We start from the raw sequence: 18207 nt of genomic DNA on the forward strand, positions 1-18207 counted from the left end.
GATCTGGTTGAATGATAAGTGTCGCAGTTTAAATCATTTTAGTTGTTAGTAATTATGAAATGCTCTGTTAATAGCAAGGTAGTTTTTATGTCTGTTATAGTAAAAGATAATGCCTGACGAACTAGGGATTGGACAGTTTCCAAGTGCTTGTACAATCGATGGAAATTTTCAAATAAATGTGCTAAAGAAATAAACAACAATAGTCATTTATTCCTTTGTCATATTGGCTAGCTAATGTCCTCTCTTTGCTAGTTACTTGTGGCTGTGTTTCTGCTTTGCGTAGCAACGAGGGACTATATTCTCAGGTGGAGGAATGTAAACAGCTTAATTTTCATGTTAAATACATTTTTTAAATTAAAATTCATTCTATACAGCAATCGCATATTTGGGGACCGTTTCATAAAACTTTGATGCTTAAAATGTTTAGGGAGAAATGGAAGACTAGTGTGTATTTTTTCTTTAAACTACCAAGACCAGCTATATACAGGAACAACTAATAGGTTTATTCCATTGTAGCGGCAATGCTTGTTAATAAGACAGAATTAAGTGTTGGTATGCTGTCCTAAAGGAGGCCCCATCTCACCCTCCATCTCTGTGGTGCAGCCACAGAGAAAGTATTCATGCAGGCTGATTTAAGATGTTTTCTTTTGATAAGGAACAAGCTCCCAGACGGGGATGCACTTAGCTAAGCCTGGCTATCATTATCAATGGTCATCCATTGGCGCCTATCAGTGTAGGGAGTGCCGAATGGACATCTGGACTGCATTCCTAAGTGTCAAGAGTAAGTGACTTATATCTCACCTTGACCAACCAATCAGGGACTGGCAGGGCGTGGTAATACCACGTGGGTCTCCAATGCCCGCCAAACTCTCAACCAATCGGCACACATCTGGGTCTTGGTCAAAAAGGGAGCGCAAGCTCAGATCGGGGCTCTCCTTGGCCATTTTCGCGCATCCTTAGTGACAATCACTTGACAACTGCTGTTGTCTGCAAAGGGACTTGGACTTTGTTCTAAGCGCGAGGCCGAGGATCCCGTACGTACTCAGAATTCTACCAACTTGAATGCTCCGCTTGATCAACGGCAGCCTACAGTTGGACCCTCGTCGACAACCTGAATAGCTTATTCAGAAGCAGCGCTGGACCGGGAACGAACCAGCTTCTTCCCAGGCAAAAGAGTGACTTGTGAGGACTCGCGGTCACACTCTGTGCATAGAGACTTTCTACTAGCCAGCCGGACTGCTGGTAGATCCCCTCAGAGCAACGACTGCCCTGCGCGCCGCAGTCAGATTCCTCCGCCCGTCCTACGCCGAGCTGCACCTCGACTGGTTGGCTGGTAGCCAGAGGATGCCAGGACAATGCCCATTGGACAACCGCTGGAACAGAGGCTGCAACAGAGCCTGTCAGCTGGTTTAGTGTTCGTGCCGGGAAATTTCAAATCCATACACAGTGGATAAGTAAACCCCATGTTCTACATTGCGTCTCGAATATTCAATTGTACCTCAACACAAGTTGTTATCAATTTAATTTATGAGTAATGTAGTTACTTCTGAGTTTAGAGTAACAGTGGGTAATAACACTGATTAGCGATTTGGTAACCGAACAATATATATTGACATATATTCTCTGTTGTGTATCTCTTTGTGTTTGCATCTCTTCGAGATTATATAACTTGTATATTGATAACCCTCACAGTAAGGTCTGCCGCTCGTATCCAGGCAGACTAGTATATGTTTGGTGCACACTTTATATTAATAAATGTATCTCGTGTATTGAACCCGTGTGTGTGCGTTGTTAGTTGTTCTGACGATTGATTTTCTAAAAGCCCCAACGAACAACCTTGTGATTACTGCTACAATTAATAATTGTCTCAGTAAACCCATCAAACCACTACACCATGCTGAAAAAAAGAAGAAAAAGAACACAACATTGTGTTCTCTTTCTTCTTTTTTTCAGCATGGAATAAACCTATTACTTGTTCCTTTGCAGCCTACGCATGCTGACGCAGCTACCCACCTGAACAGCTATATACAGTACAGTTTACATACAGTAATATGTTTATGTTCCCAAATTAATATCGTTTATGACCTTCAGATGCGTTATGCTCCTATTCTTTTTATGCTCAGCTACTAAAATTTCCCTTTAGTTGTAAAATTCAATATAAATATTCAATACTAAGCGGCTTAAAACGTGCACAGTAAAGACATGAAATGATTAAATCTTTCCATGACTGACCAACGCACCACGAGTGCCCCTGTCAGTCATTTTGGCCAGCCAATCACGTACCTCGCTATGATGCGTTATGACGCGCTATGACATAGGGAAATGCCTGCGGTACGTGTTTGTACCGCGAACTTTGAATGGCTGCATCTGTAAGTCAAGCCAGGTTTTGGTACACGCTACCACATTGCAGTTTATAATGTTCCTTTAGAAAGTAAGCCTTACTCTCAGCTCGATGGGTAATCCATCATTATTTTTGGTGCAAGCCTGATCATGTGCAGGTGCAATACTAATCATTATTCCACTTATGGAGTAAAAGTATTTAATAACTAAAGCTATTACCGGCATGTGGAAAGATTTCTGTTTCAAATAAAAAGACATTTTGGAAACAGTTACTTTATTTGATGATTTGCTGTCTCTTTGATATCCTTTCAGATGAGCTTCATGTTTCGCGATAAACTCATCGTTCATCTTCACATGGTAGTGTGCAAAATATATTAAAAAGATAATGTTTCGGTTATCAGTTAATATTTTATTTGGCTTATCTTGAAAATTCAGTAAGATGTTTGAGAAACTTTCAGTCTTTAATTAAATTGGTAGATAGACTTAAATCACAACAACATAAAAAAGCCAGAGTAATAAATATATATTATGTTTCTAGTAAAACCTTAGGCAGAATATTTCTCAGATTATTGGAAGGACTTTTTATTGGAACAGGTAAAGGTTTATTCCATGCTGAAAGGAAAAGAAAAAGACAAAATTTTGGTTGTGGTGCCTTCTTCAGGTGTGAAGTAGTACTTTTCATTGTCATTTGTTCCTTTGGTTGGTAAGATTATATACAGGAAGTGGCCAATTTGAGTTAAACATATGTACATTTTTTGTCATAAAACTCGAAATTTCTAAATATTGGGCTTAACCTGTGAAAACTTTATTTCAGGTCTTCAGTAGCTAATGAATAAAAGATTAAATTAAATTGAAGATTAAAGAAACTACATTATGGTTTATACAATACATTATTAAGTAATGCAAATTGTACAAATACTGGTCAGTGGCATGGTGGAAATTTACTACCAAGATCTTAACAATTAAGAAGAATGTTTGCAAATTAGAAAGTCAATGTTTTTCACAAAATAATTCTTTTTTTTTTAATATCTGAAGTGCTGCATTTGGACCAAACAAAATGGAAGAAGAAGATTATGAAGATGTACCTATAAACAAGACATGGGTTTTATCACCAAAGGTCTACGAAAGTGATGTCACCTTGATCCTGAATAAGTTGCTACAGGGATATGACAACAAACTCAGACCAGATATTGGAGGCAAGTCTATTTATTTACATGTATAGTGTTTTTAGATTTCAACTGCAGTACACATATACAGTAAAACATAGGAAAGTTTATGTTTTTTTCTCCAATCTTTGACAAGAGCACTTTTTGATAGCAGAGCTCATAGAATTTTGAATCAGATAATCATATGAATGAAAACTTTTATGTGTACAATGTAACACATTTAATGTGTTATTTAATTTCTAGATTATTTTTAGCATTAGAGATTACATTTTTGTTATTTTAAATAACTTTTCCCTAATTACAGTTGGGGAAAGTAGTATTAAAATACCTTGTCAAAACTATTCTTAGCAAACTGGAAATATTTTACAGTGAGGCCGACAGTAATTGAGACTGCCGTGTATGTAAACAGCATTGGACCAGTAGACCCCATCAATATGGTAAGTGCATTTTAATTGTCTTTTGTTAATATCAGTAACAAGATTGTTGTAACTGGTAGTTCATTGTTTAAGCATCTTTGAAGAAGATGCTGTGAAAATTGTGGAAATAGGTGCACAGGTGATCAGGCTGTCTGTCTGATTATGTGTTCGTTGAAACGGGCGTTGACAGCACAATGGAAGAGTGACCAGTTACCATGGTAATGTTAGCGCGTCACACTGAGCTGGAGCAGACATAATAGATTAAGCAAAAAAAAATGAAATAGTCTTTGACTGTTAACATCTTTTATAATGTGCTGCATGGAACTTGATGTGCAAGACCTGTGCAGGATTGAGAGTGTAGACAGACAAGTAGTAAAATTAGACTAAGCCATCAAGATATTAGATGTTCTTGTATTTCATATATAGGTTAACATTGTTGTCACTAAACCTCTTGCTGATTTCAGAAAAGCAGGTTTTCATTATAATAATAAATGTACCTCTTGGTCACAACTGATTATTTTACACATCTAGAATACATACAGTACAAACCTTGTTTTGAAAAATAAACTGTGATTCAAAAACCCGATTCAAAAGTTAATGTACATGTTTTGATCTTATTTTAGGAGTATACCATTGATATATTCTTTGCTCAGACCTGGTATGATAGCAGACTGAAGTTCAATAGCTCTATGAAGCTACTCATGCTTAATAGCAATATGGTGGGCAAGATCTGGATTCCAGACACCTTTTTCAGAAACTCAAGGAAATCTGATGCCCATTGGATCACAACACCAAACCGCCTTCTGAGGCTGTGGAATAATGGAAGGGTCATGTATACATTAAGGTAGGTTTATCTTGTGTTTTGGTGTTGGTGTTAATTTGCCTTTCATTGTTAATGTGTACATTTGTGTTCTGGGTGTTGTGATCCTTTTTACAAAAAGTCCACTGTAATGTACACAACTCTATATGTTAACGAATTAGTTTTGTACATTTTTAACTTTAAACGCTGTCCTTTATTTGTATGTTTAACATAACTTTGCTATTCACTTAAGTTTCTATGCATATGGTTTAATTTATAAATTAAAAAATGTATAATGTTAACATCTGTGATTTTATAGATGTTTATAGCCCATAAGAAAAAAAGTGATGGTGTCACAGAATTTGTGGAACAAGCTTCATGAATATAGGCAATGTTGTCTGTAAGAAAATATTTGCTTTTTTTAGTGTCAAAATGTTTGTATTTATAAAAAGTGTATGAAGCATATAAAACATGCTGTCAGAATATAATGTTTACCTTTCTCCTCTTGCTAATTTACCTAAATAATTTTTGCAGGAACATCCAGCACAAGTGTTGCCTTATATTTTCTTTAACATGATTGTTGATGGTTGTTTCTATATACTGTATATGTTCTATAACACAATAATCAAACCTGCAAATTTGTAAGTATAGGTTTTGGATACAATATTGTGTAAGGATTCTGCACATTGTGAATATTTAATGTGAAACACAAAAACTATGCTATGTTAACTACTTGCATTAGCACTACTTCTTGTTGAAATGCATACTTGAATATAGTGTATCAATGCTGACCATTTTACTGATATCATGTGTGTCATCATGATAAGGTGTGATGGAACATATCATTTTGCTTAGAGCATTTGCTGTTTGATACTTTGTTTAACTGATGGCGTTGACTGCTCATTTTACAAATAGTAAGCAAAGTTCTTGGAAAAAAAGGAATGCAGAGATCTTTAAACTCTAGTCATCTCTAGGTAGATAAGAACTGAACTTCTATTTTTGATTCCAAAGTTGTAAATTTGAATCTGTATTTATAAGCTGATTTTTGTAATATCTGTTCTGTAAAATCTCCTAAAGCAACAGGGAATGCTCTCTGCAAACATTAGGAAGGTTTGATCACAGAAAATTATAAGTAGTGCTGTCCAGGAGATCTGTCTTTTCCTATTTACTGAAGTTTAAGATGAAGACCATGAATTTTAATTGTTTAGCCAGTTGAGGATCCTTGAACTTTTTGCTTTCCTCCAGCATGTGAGCCAGCCAGTACTTCTGATGGAGACAAAAGTGGCAACACTGTTATTGAGATCAGCCCTTTTCATGAAGTTCAATCTTAATCTTATGGTATTACTGAATTCTTTATATTAAGATGGTTTCTACCTGTTAGCACAGATAAGTTAATTGTATTAACATTGTATTTATTCTGGTTGTTTTAACTACTAAAGCCTACATGTATTTTTTGTCTGTTTCTTACATTTATAGCTGAATATACAACATAAAAATCACTTTTTTACTATATTTGAATTTGATAAAATTATTTCACAATTTGCATGTATAACATGTATGCATATCTACTTACAATTATGACTTACAAAGTTTTGAAACTTATACTTTATAATCTAATCCTTAGATTTATCATGTACACCTTGATTACCTGCTAGGTATGTGCAATTTCTATTTTTAACTTCCTGGGTGGGTACCTCTTCTAAGATAAAAAAACTGTATGTTATTAACAGCTAAACCTTGTATTCATTAGTCTCATAATGCAGTTGTTCTGCACCAGAAACAAGCAATGGCCAATAAAGGCCAGTTTCAGAGCTCTGATCAAATCAGCATGAAGTCACTCTGATATTTTAATCTCTTAATAGGTATACTATTACATGTTTAAGACTAAACTTTTAACATTTCTGTTTTTATTAGGTTGACAATTAATGCGGAATGCTACCTTAAACTACATAACTTTCCAATGGATGAGCATTCCTGTCCACTGGAGTTTTCAAGCTGTAGGTGCTAATTCTTATGTAATCCATTGACACACTATTACGCTTGTTCAGTAAAATCAAAATGATTTTCAAGCACAAAAAGTATACGTACAGTTCTGGAATCCAGTCTCAATTTGAAATGACTATCTTAAATAGTTGTTAATTTAAGCTTGAAAACTGTATCTAGAAATCTAGAAAATTAAAAATAATTAAGTATGTATTTTAATAGTTAATAGTCTGTTTGTTCCACATTTGAATAATGTGCAAATATTTTATATTTGTGGTATTTTTCTAAGTGTTAAGACAAAGATGCCTGGGGAATGTCATCGTTAAACTACTCATTTTAGTGTAATATCATCTTTCTTTTTTTTTCTTTTGTGTGTAAGTGACTCAAAGTCATACATTCTTGTGTAGAAATTTGGATAAATTGCACTTAGTATAATACTGCAAATTCGAGAATTTTTTTTTCTCGTAGATGGCTATCCTAAAAATGAAATACTATACAGATGGCAAAGAAGGTCTGTGGAAGTTGCAGATCAAAGATATTGGAGATTATATCAGTTTGCATTCGTTGGGCTGCGGAATACATCTGATGTGGCTCACACTCAATCAGGTAAGACAATTAAAACATTAATGCAACATTTTGCTGCTTTTTTGGATTTCAGGACAAATACAGTTTAATTTGAGATGTGTTGGGTGTTCTGGATACATTGACATACTGTTAAGTTCACAGAATGAGGTAGGGACTGGAATGACAGGACATTTATGTGTATGTATTGTAAAGTTCATGGTTTTGTTTTGTTTAAAGACCCAGTATAGTGTTTTTTCTTTCATTATATATAATATTTTCTGGTAACCTTGGAATACATCAGGAGGTTGTTATGCCCAAATGAGCCAGAGCTTGTAGCCCTTGGTCTCCACAGAAAATGGCCACATTTGCATGAGGAATCAAACACCTTCTGGGGCCGTGATGACTTGCTCGAGTTGCTTGTCCCAATCACCTTCCCCCACTTAACATAATTATTTAATTCCATTTAGTCCAGGGTATTTAAACCCTGATCTGCCTATGGTCCAGTGCTCTTCCATTGAGCCTCCTTCAGATAAAGGAAGAGCTCACAGCACAACAAACCTGATTCAGAGAAGGATAACCTGTTCGAACTCAGCCTCGGTATCTGTTCGGTTCTCGAACCATGTTACCAGTCAGTACCCTGTGTATCATCCATTGCCATTATGCCCTGCTTAACACAGACTAATAGCATTGTGCTGCACCTCTTGCCTACCAAACTTGCTTGGCAACACAGCTTCCCTGCTTTGTTCTGCCCTGTAAGCTCCACCCATCAGATCAGTCAGTCTACTACCGCCTATCCTAGCACCTATCCTATCCTAGGCAGTCTCCATCAGTCCTCGCAGCACAATCCTGCCTGGAAATCTATGCCAGCCTTCGCAGCTCCTATCCTGTTCGGTTATCTCCACCAGCTCTTATAACTCCTCATGTCTTCACTGGGATCAAGCACTTGGATTTATCAGCCAGTCCAGCAGAAGCAGATCTTTCATCTACCCATCGCGTCATAGCAGACTTATTTTGATATATGGCCGAATATGTGGCTATGTCTCTAGTAGAGTGCACTACCAACCACTGTGGGGTGTAACAACGCACAAAAGCAGTGGAAAACCTCAACAATCCAGTGGGAAAAGTCCTGTTTTGACAGATTCTGTTCTAGTTCCATAGCGACAAAAAGCTGGTAAGTATTATATTGCCCATATGAAACTCATATAGGGAATAGCATCTTCTGGCACCAGTACATTTCTGAGACGAAGGAAAAACATAAACTCAAAAACACTGTTTAACATGAAATTCTAATTAGTATAAGAACATAAAAATGGTTACGAATGAGAGGAGTCTATTTGGGCTATCTAGCTAGTTTGGAAGTTGATGTTTCAGCTGTTTCTTCAAAGAAGAAGGGTATCAGCCTCAACAACATGGTTGCATAACTTGTTCCATACTCCCACAATCATTTGGTTATAAAAATGAGTGCTGTTTCCCACAGGTTTTTTACTTGTACCCTCTGGTTCTTGGTTCACCATTTAAACTGAAGAGATCTGCGGGGCTAACCTCCTGTAATAGTCTCTTTTAGCTCAGTGTTTCATATTTTGCATTTAATATCATAATATCATGATAGTTGGTTTTCACTGTCTGCATGCAAAATCCTGTAACTGTTTCCATTTAATATCATGGTCCGGGTGTTTAAACAGTCTTGAATTTGATCTTTTTTAATATAATTTGCTGCTTCATGAGTGTTAGCTAATTCTACTAATTTGGTATGATTTGCAATCTTGAAAGATCTTGCCATCTTAACTAATATACGAATTATACCTGAATCTAGATCTCTGATGTAAATTATGAACAGTGGAGCTAGTAAAGGGATGGCATTGTGGCACAGCAGTTAGTATTGCTGCCTCGCAGTGCTGGGGCCCTAGGTCCAATTCCAGACCTGCGGCACTAATCTAGGTGTACTTTGTATGTTTTCCTGTGTTTGTGTGGGTTTCCTCTATGTGCTGTTTTCTCCCACAGTCCAAAAACATACTTGTAGGTTAATTGGCTTATAGGAAAATTGGCCGTGGTCTGAGTGTGCGTGTGTTTCTACCAGTTTGTGCCCTGTGGTGAACTGGTGTCCCATCCATGGTGTATCCAGCTTTTCGCCTGTTCCTAGCTGGAATAGGCTCCAGCTCCCTCAAAACCCTACACTGGATAAAAGAGGTTAGAAATGGATGGTTAGGCACTAGTAAAGATCCCTTTGGAATTCCTCTGATTACAGTATATCGCCCTAGTTTGAGTATTCACCCCTTACTGATACACTCTGTTATATTTAATAACCAGTTCTCAATCCAAATAGTTGGAAGGGTCATGTGTACATTAAGGTACTGCTTGCAATTTGAGAATTGATCATTCATGAGTAACTTTATCAAAAGTCTTTTGAAAATCCAAATACTTTATATTACATGCCAAGTGTGTATCCATTACTTTTTCTGCTTGTTTAAAAAACCCTGACGTGTTGGTAAGGTAAGACCATCTTTTACAGGTGGATTCTGAATACATCTTTTGGTTCCTATAGTACAATTCATAGGGTACCATCAGCCCTTGGGGATTTATTATTCTTGAGTGTATCGAGTACCCAAAACACTTCTGCCATGCAAATTATATTTAGTACAGAACTGTCCTTTCATGTCCTGAGGATGTACTAGTTTAGTACATCAGACTTCTCCCTTTCATTGTTTCCCATTTTTGTCCTTGGTATATTTTACCTCACGCTTGACAGACATTTTACTGTTGTACTAAGGGAAGAGCTTTTCATTATTTGTTTTAGCCTCCATTACAATATCCCTTTCAATTTTTCTCTGGACTATTTATTTTGATCTGTTATTGTAAATTACAGTATTATGCTATTTGTCTTAAGCATTTAAGTCAAAATGTGTTTTTATGTCCACTTTGGTCCTCCCTTAGTCTTATCCAAGTCCACTACCTTTTGAATTTTTTATGCCTCCTTCCCCACCATCTTTCATTCTAGTTTAAATGTTTCTGTGTTTCCTTTGTGGATTCTTGTTCAAAGGCAACATGTTCCCTTCTCACTTAGATAGTACTAGATGTGATCTGTAGCATCTGTTCAGATGCCCTGTGCCATGGAAAGGTATCCATAGCCCAGAAAGCTGGAGCCTTTTTCTGCACATTATGTCCACATCCATGTATTATTTTAAATGATTTACATTTGTGATTTTTAATGGTTGCCCGATTCTTGGAGGATTCCTGAGACCTCTGATTTGGCCCTGTTCTTCAGTTTCTTGCCAAGTTGTTTAAGTTTGTTTCCTTCTGGAAAGTGGGATGATTGTAATAGAATGACATTATTAATATTGAAATAACCTTAGGAAGGAATACCAGATTGTGGAATAACAATACTCAAAATCTCTCACCAGTCAAATATAGTCATTCCAAAAGGACAAGGAAGACAACAACAAATTTAATGGAGTCAAATGCCAAAGGAACATGATCTACAAGTAATGAATGGGGATCCAGGTTTGACAGTTGATCAACTCCCAATTTAGATGTGAGCTTTTCCATCAGTGACCAGATATCTTTGGGTTGTAAGTGTTCCATCAACCATTTATGGGCAGAATATATCATAGATTAAACTGAGTTGTCAAGTGCTGCAGATGTTTATCCCACATAAAAAAAATCACTCCAAAAACATCCAAAGAGAGGGCATGAGTAAAATCAAGACTTTCCTCCAATGTAAGTGGCAAATACACCTCTAGTACAGTTCATATAATGGGGGAACACGTGTCAGCGCCCCAAGAACAGCTGGATATGGCCTAGTACTCCCTCACAAAATTAAACCAAGTCATGTTGAATGTTTACTTTCCAGATTGGCAATTTGCTTTGCAGGCAGATAAAAGATGCTCTATATGCACCTTGGCAGATATGCAAGAAGCATGAGTGCATTATAAAAATAAAATGTACATGCATGATATAAAAAAAATTAGAAGCTTTAAACAATAGACCACAATTAATAAATAAAACTGTGTTGTTAGCGAGCGAAATAGATGCCTAAGATACCTGATGAAAATAAATTATAACAATACATTTTTGTGCAAACTGAGCAGGTTAATAGTGGTGGGAATAAAACATAATATCTAAATTGATGCCCTGGTGGATTGAGCTAAAAAATATGTCTGCCAGCTGTAGCTGTGTAGCAATATGAACATTGATACCATGCCCATGAGTTGGGCTAAACACTTTCCACAGTGCTTTGCATAGCCAATTAGTGAGCAGCAACAGGAGCATTATTTTAGGAAAGATAGATAGATACTTTATTGATCCCGTGAGGGAAATTGCAGTGCAACAGCAGCTTAACTCAGACAACACAGCCACAGTGTAACGAATGATACAATAATAATAATAGTACAATACATACAATACAATCAGTACAATGAGGGGTGCACTAAAAGAGTTACTCACAGTCCGGACACACAAAGAACAAACTAGAACAGAACAGTACGCAGACAAATCATATCACACATATGAATATAAATATAGATGTAAATATAGATATAGATATAAATATAAATATAAATGTATTGCACAGGTCCCTGGCATATATTGCACAAAAAACAGTTGTAAACGGAAAAAGAAAAGAAAAAGAGAACAGATGTAGCAGTAGATGTGTAGATGCATTCACAATTAAAGGATGGCGTTGTAATGGTGGTGTTGACCCCTCAACCCAATGACATGGGTTGACATAAGTATTTGGCCTAGTACTCCCTGAGAGTCTAGTGTTGCATAAGCGGGCCACAGAGCCTAACCTTCAGGAACTGACTTACCAGTTGCATGTGAATTCAGTGCTGGATGGTGACACAGATGCCACAAGTAGTGTTGTTTTCCTGTTCACAAGTATCATGGTTAGGATCAAGGCATACAGTGCAAGAGTTATGGTCATCTTCTAGGGCAACATCTTGTCATAAATTCCTCTGTGATAGTTAGGCATGATGAACATATTCCACTAGTATTAAGTATCCTCCTCCAGTCCTGTGAGAGGAATTGAGTTTCGTCCTCTAGTCCTAGGTCTTTATAGACCCTGAAGCAATCCTAAATCATTCTTGGTTAAGCAGCCTTCTCTCATCCCGCACCTCTTCCCAAGATAGACACTCGCTTCCAGCTCAGTAGTCAATTCATGTAAGCTGGAACAGGACGTGAACCTATGCCCTGTTCCAGAAATCACTGGTTAAAGCCATTTTGCTTGCTGGCATACTCTCGTGCCCATATTAGTATGGGCAAATCAGTGAGTAAACTGGTTGATGCTTCAAGGAAAGAAATGTTTTCCAAAGTTTACGCCTCTTACAACATTACATTCTCCTTCCCTCTGATTAAACCTATCAGTCAAAGCAACATCAGCAAGTAGGAAGAACATTTGAGACAAACCATTGGCATTACCCTTGTGTTTTCTTGTGTGATTGCCCACTGTGAACTTATAGGGCTGCTGACTTAGGTTCCTGTGTTATGACTGTGTAACTTCAGTCTTTATTCTTCTTCATGCACATCAGGGGAGCATGGTCTGTCAATAGACTGAATTGCCTCCCCAAAAAATAACACTTGATCACTATAGTGCCTACTTGATTGCCAGAGATTCCTTTTCAAAAGTGGGGTAACCTTTTTCTTTGCAGGTTCGATCTTACAGCTAATGTACAGAACGGGATGCTCCTCTTCATCTGCTTCCTAAGATACGATGGCCCCGAATTCAGTTACTTTAGCATCCGTCTGTATAATCACGGGCTTTGGAGTTCAGATATTTCAACAATGGTTTTGAGCATAGGGTGTCTTTGAAAATAAAAAAAACCTCTTCTGCTTCCAGTATCCACTTGATGCAAACAAGGAGAGAAACCCTAGTCAGGTCATGTAGTGGCTCTGCAGTCAAGGGATATTTTGGAATGGATCTTTTATACAGATGCATCCATTCAAAGTACGCGGCACAGACACGTACCACGGGTAATTGGCTACGGCCTCACGCATCGTGACGCAAAATACTGCGGTACGTGATTGGTTGACCGACAGGGGCTCTCGTGGTGCGTTGGTTGGTCGTAGAAAGATTTAAATGTCTTTACTGTGCCCGTTTTAGTATTGAATATTTATATGGAATTTAACCACTGAAGGGAAATCTTAGTAGCTGAGCATAAAAAGAATAGGAGCATACTGTAACCCGTGTGAAGGCCATAAACTATATTAATTTTGGAAAATAAACATACAGTATATGACTGGTCTCGGTACTTTAAAGAAAAAATACACACGAGTATTCCATTTCTCCCTAAACATTTTAAGCATTGAAGTCTTTAACTAACGTGATACCGGAGTCAACAAGCATACTTTTAGAATTTGATTAAAAGGGAATATAATATGGAATCGCGTATCTAAAGAAATTAATAACGATATAATTATATTCATGTACCGCAACACAAGAATAGTACACACTGTACATTGTCTGTTGATAATGTTTCTGTAGGGCTTTTTCAACACTCCTCATGTGACCTTGCCAGTGGCGCTGTGGGTTAGGTTCCCAACTCACACATCATACGTTGGGTGTTTGAATCCAGCTGGACCCATGACTTTTTTTTTAACAAACATTTCTTTGAAGAAATAAAATTTTTCCCTGGGTCAGAGATTAAATAAAACTTCACTCGCACCAAACAAATTTATATTTCTAAATATCACAACATGATCAAATTTAAGTCATTTTAATAACAATGAATAGTCACTTATGCGTTACAATATAAACATTTATATTGATTTAAATCACGTTTTGATTTAAATCGCAAACGTGGGTTTAAATATATGTGTTTTTTGATTCACAATCAGACAAATGCAACATAAATTGATATCTTTGTCTTCTAAGTATCTTAATAAACTTTCAGCATAGCTTTCTCCCCGTTTAGATTTATTTTTCTTGTAATCTTGGGATCAAACGTGGAAAGATTAGATTTATTTTTTAAAAACATTTAAGAAAAGTGTAATCTATACTAAAAAGCTGTACACCACCTGCTATAAAGATACATATTGTAATACTTTCGGGTTCGGATAGGACAGACACAAGAACTCAGACTTGCGGAGTTAAAGCAAGTTAAAGCCTTGATTTTATATGTCACCTTTAAAAGTGGCATCTCAAAGCAATACAGTAGATGTAAAAACAGTTAAAAGGACCACAGATTACAAAGTAAATACCCAACACTGATTGTACCCATCTCTCATGCTAATAAAGCACCTTGAATTGAATTGAATAGAGAGAGAGAGGGGGGAGGGCGAACGAGAGAGCACAGCCAGGACAGGCAAATAAGATACACTCCAAAGACATTCACAACAGCGACATATCATAAAACTTTTGCACATATTGTTAAATTATTACTTGTTTTTCAGGAAGTTGAAGTGAAAACACTTGAATTACTTATCCAGTCTCTAGAAATAAAATTATTTTTCAAGCAATGCAACTAACGTTGGGCAACGTGTTTTTTTTAATTCAACATTGACAGCCACATCTTAAATCTTGTCAGTCAGCTCTTTTTTCTCTATTTGAATTGTGGCGATTCAAACAACTTGGGATAACAAGTGGTCTCAAAGTCAGCGAGCTCACAGAGCTTCAACAACAGATGACAATTTCCTTAGTCCTTCCTTAGTCTTCCTGAAATTGTCAGATTATGAGTGAATAAAAGCATTTTATTAAAAACATGTTTGCATTTGTTTGGGAGCTATATTATGTATTTTTCATATGTAAGATATAATGATGTGTTCCTGCTTACACATCGCACGACTTTAAAAGCTAGAAAAACAGGTTTCGATTCACATTATCTGGCGAGCCTTGTTTTGTCAAAGGACAGCACATACTTTGAAAAGACCGCAAATGTATTAGCAAGGGTTAATTGCACTATGGACCGCACAAAGAAATTTAAAATAGTCTTCTTTAGGTGTGAGGGCAGGAGTGGATCGCAGCAGGTGATCAGAAAAAGGAAACAATTGTTACGCCCGGGTAATAAAAGCATTTTATTAAAAACGTGTTTGCGTTTGTCTGGGTATTTACTTTGTAATCTGTGGTCCTTTTAACTGTTTTTACATCTACTGTATTGCTTTGAGATGCCACTTTTAAAGGTGATATGTAAAATAATGTTTTTTTTTTATTATTGTTATAGAGAAACATGATCAGATTTTCCCTGGTTCAGAAAAAAAGATCTAAAGTATACTAGTTTGTCACTCTTCTCATTCCCTCTTTGCTAAATGGCTTTTGAAGAGAGTCACATGAAGAGAGAGGTGAAACAGCCCTACACAGCCCTGTTGCAGTACACAAATATAATTATATCTTATTAATTTCTTTAGATACGTGATTCTTTTAATACAGTCTTGGCTGTGCTCTTGAGGATCCTTGTGATATTTTGAGCTCTGGTTGAATGATAAGTGTCGCAGTTTAAATAATTTTCGTAGTTAGAAATTATGAAACGCTCTGTTAAAAGCAAGGGAGTTTTTATGTCCGTTGCAGTAAAAGAAAATGCCTGACAAAGTAGGGCTTGGACAGATTCCAAGTGCATTTTTGCAATTTACGTTGCATTTTGCATAGTGCTGCTGTTATACAGTTTAAAATAATTAAACGTCTAAACAATATCAGCTTTATTTATGGATTGCAATTTTAAAAAAAGTCAAAAACTGCACTCAAAATGCAATTTAGAGCTTTCTGGCAAGAGGAGACACCCAAATTAATAATGTTACATGCCACTGTTTGTGCATGAATAAGGTTATACTGCTATTTCCTTAGATACGCGATTAAAAAAAATAATATTTTTTTGAATCCCCGGCAGAACGGGGCATCCATTAGAATCAAGTAATAGGTTTATTCCATGCTGAAAAAAAGAAGAAAGAAAACACATTCTATAAGAATCAGCGCTTTTGAGGTGGCTTCTCAAAACGCTTTACAGGATAAAAACACTTGCCCTCCACCCTGTGTATTGTCTGTTTAGGGCAAGCGAGGGAGAGAGAGAGAGAGAGAGAGAGAGAGAGAGAGAGAGAGAGAGAGAGAGAGAGAGAGAGAGAGAGAGAGAGAGAGCGGGGGGTAGGGCGAGCAAGAGAGAGAGTTTTTTGCCCTTTGTCAAATAACCCCAAATCACTCAGGGCAGAGACTAAATATCGCCGGGTCTAAATATTAAATGCAGATAATTTGCAGAGGCCGATGAGCGCCCGGCTGGGGTGCGCGGGGAAGAGCAGGGAAGAGCAGTGAAAGTGGTCAGGGCGGGGTTTAGGAAGGCCACTGACCAGTGGGGCTGTCCCACAGTGAAGCGGGCGTACAGTCTGGGGAGGTATCCGTTTTCCTTGTAAATAGTTCCCTGCTTCTGCACCCCTGGGTCTTACTCTCTCTCTCTTTTCTCTCTCTCGGGCGCGCGGGTGGTGTGTTGGCTCGCGCTGTTGGAGGGCGGGGGCGTGGGAGAGACGGGCTAGCAGGTAGTGACGGAGAAGAAAAATAAAGGCTTTCACTTCCTTTAACTCCGCAAGTCTGAGTTCTTGTGTCCGTCCTATCCAAACCCGAATTAGTATTACAATATGTATCTATATAGCAGGTGGTGTACAGCTTTTTAGTATAGATTACACTTTTCTAAAACGTATTTAAAAAATAAAAACAATTACAATCTAATCTTTCCACGTTTGATCCCAAAATCCTAAGAAAAATAAATCTAAACGGGGAGAAAGCTATGCTGAAAGTTTATAAAGATACTTAGAAGACAAAGATACTGTAGCAATTTATCAAACACATATAATTAAACACACGTTTGCGATTTAAATCAAAACGCGATTTAAATCAATATAAATGTTTAAATTGTAACGCATACTGTACAGCCTCCTTATCTCTATAAAAATTTAAAAGATCGTGTGCGCAGCCTAAGAGAGGGGTCTACTGTCAGTGACAGCTGACAATCCTCCATACACCCATGTGAAAAATTAAAAATGCCAATGTAAATGTCTTATTTACAATTTGTTGAAGTTCTCTTAAGCTTTGTGATAGTTGACCGAGGCAGCAAAAGATCAGTTGCACTGGTAAGATGCAACACCGAAGATATGATTAATAACCTTTTAAATCTGAAGGGAGATCTAAAGGGATCCCCCCCCCCCCACACACATGCAATAGAAGCAGGAAGCAGAAGCAGGGACCGTTGTCAGAAGGGAAGAAGGTGACTATTCATTGTTATCAAAAATGACTTAAATTCGATCATGTTGTGATATTTAGAAATATAAAAGTCAATTAATTGTCCATAATATTGCTATTCTATTTTTTCAAAGAAATGTTTGTTAAAAGAAAAGTTGCGGCGCTGGCTGGATTTGAACACACAACCTGTAATCAGGCACGTAGACCAGTGGGCTACTGGGGAAGTCACATGAAGAGAGAGGCGAAACAGCCCTACACAGCCCTGTCGCAGTACACGAATATAATCATATCGTTATTAATTTCTTTAGATTGCTTTTCCATATTGTATTTGCAGAAAAGCTTAAAACTACCACTTTTTTACACGCTATTTCACGTTAGTTAAAGACTTCGATGCTTGTATCAGATGCTGATACAAGTATGTTTTAATACAGTCTTTGATGTGCTCTTGAGGATCCTTGTGATATTTTGATATTTTGAGCTCTGGTTGAATGATAAGTGTCATTTAAATAATTTTCGTAGTTTGAAATTATGAAACGCTCTGTTAAAAGCGAGGGAGTTTTTATGTCCGTTGCAGTAAAAGAAAATGCCTGACAAAGTAGGGCTTGGACAGATTCCAAGTGCTTGTACAAATGTCCTAAAGAAATTAGCAAAAAAAGTCATTCCTTTATCCTATTGGCTAGCTAATGTCCTGTCCTCGTTAGTTAGATCAACGAAATGCTGTGGTGTTTGTCACAGAAAAAACTAAAAGTATTTTCGTTTAAAATGACGGTTAGAAAGAATGTGGACCAGCGT

General features: G+C 37.1%; 1 protein-coding gene across 2 annotated transcripts in view; it reads left to right on the plus strand.

The window, feature by feature from the left end:
• gabrg1 (gamma-aminobutyric acid type A receptor subunit gamma1) overlaps positions 1-18207 on the plus strand; it is a 113261-nt gene that overhangs the window by 30435 nt on the left and 64619 nt on the right. For both annotated transcript variants that reach the window (XM_088627442.1, XM_088627435.1), the window contains exons 2-6: positions 3376-3540; positions 3880-3943; positions 4546-4766; positions 6636-6718; positions 7173-7310. In XM_088627442.1, coding sequence (XP_088483568.1) covers positions 3398-3540; positions 3880-3943; positions 4546-4766; positions 6636-6718; positions 7173-7310 — 649 coding nt within the window. In that variant the 5' untranslated portion in view covers positions 3376-3397. The remainder of the gene's footprint in view (positions 1-3375; positions 3541-3879; positions 3944-4545; positions 4767-6635; positions 6719-7172; positions 7311-18207) is intronic.

Source organism: Lepisosteus platostomus, chromosome 1, assembly GCF_059453375.1.
Source record: "Lepisosteus platostomus isolate fLepPlt1 chromosome 1, fLepPlt1.hap1, whole genome shotgun sequence".
Classification (NCBI taxonomy): Eukaryota; Metazoa; Chordata; class Actinopteri; order Semionotiformes; family Lepisosteidae; genus Lepisosteus; species Lepisosteus platostomus.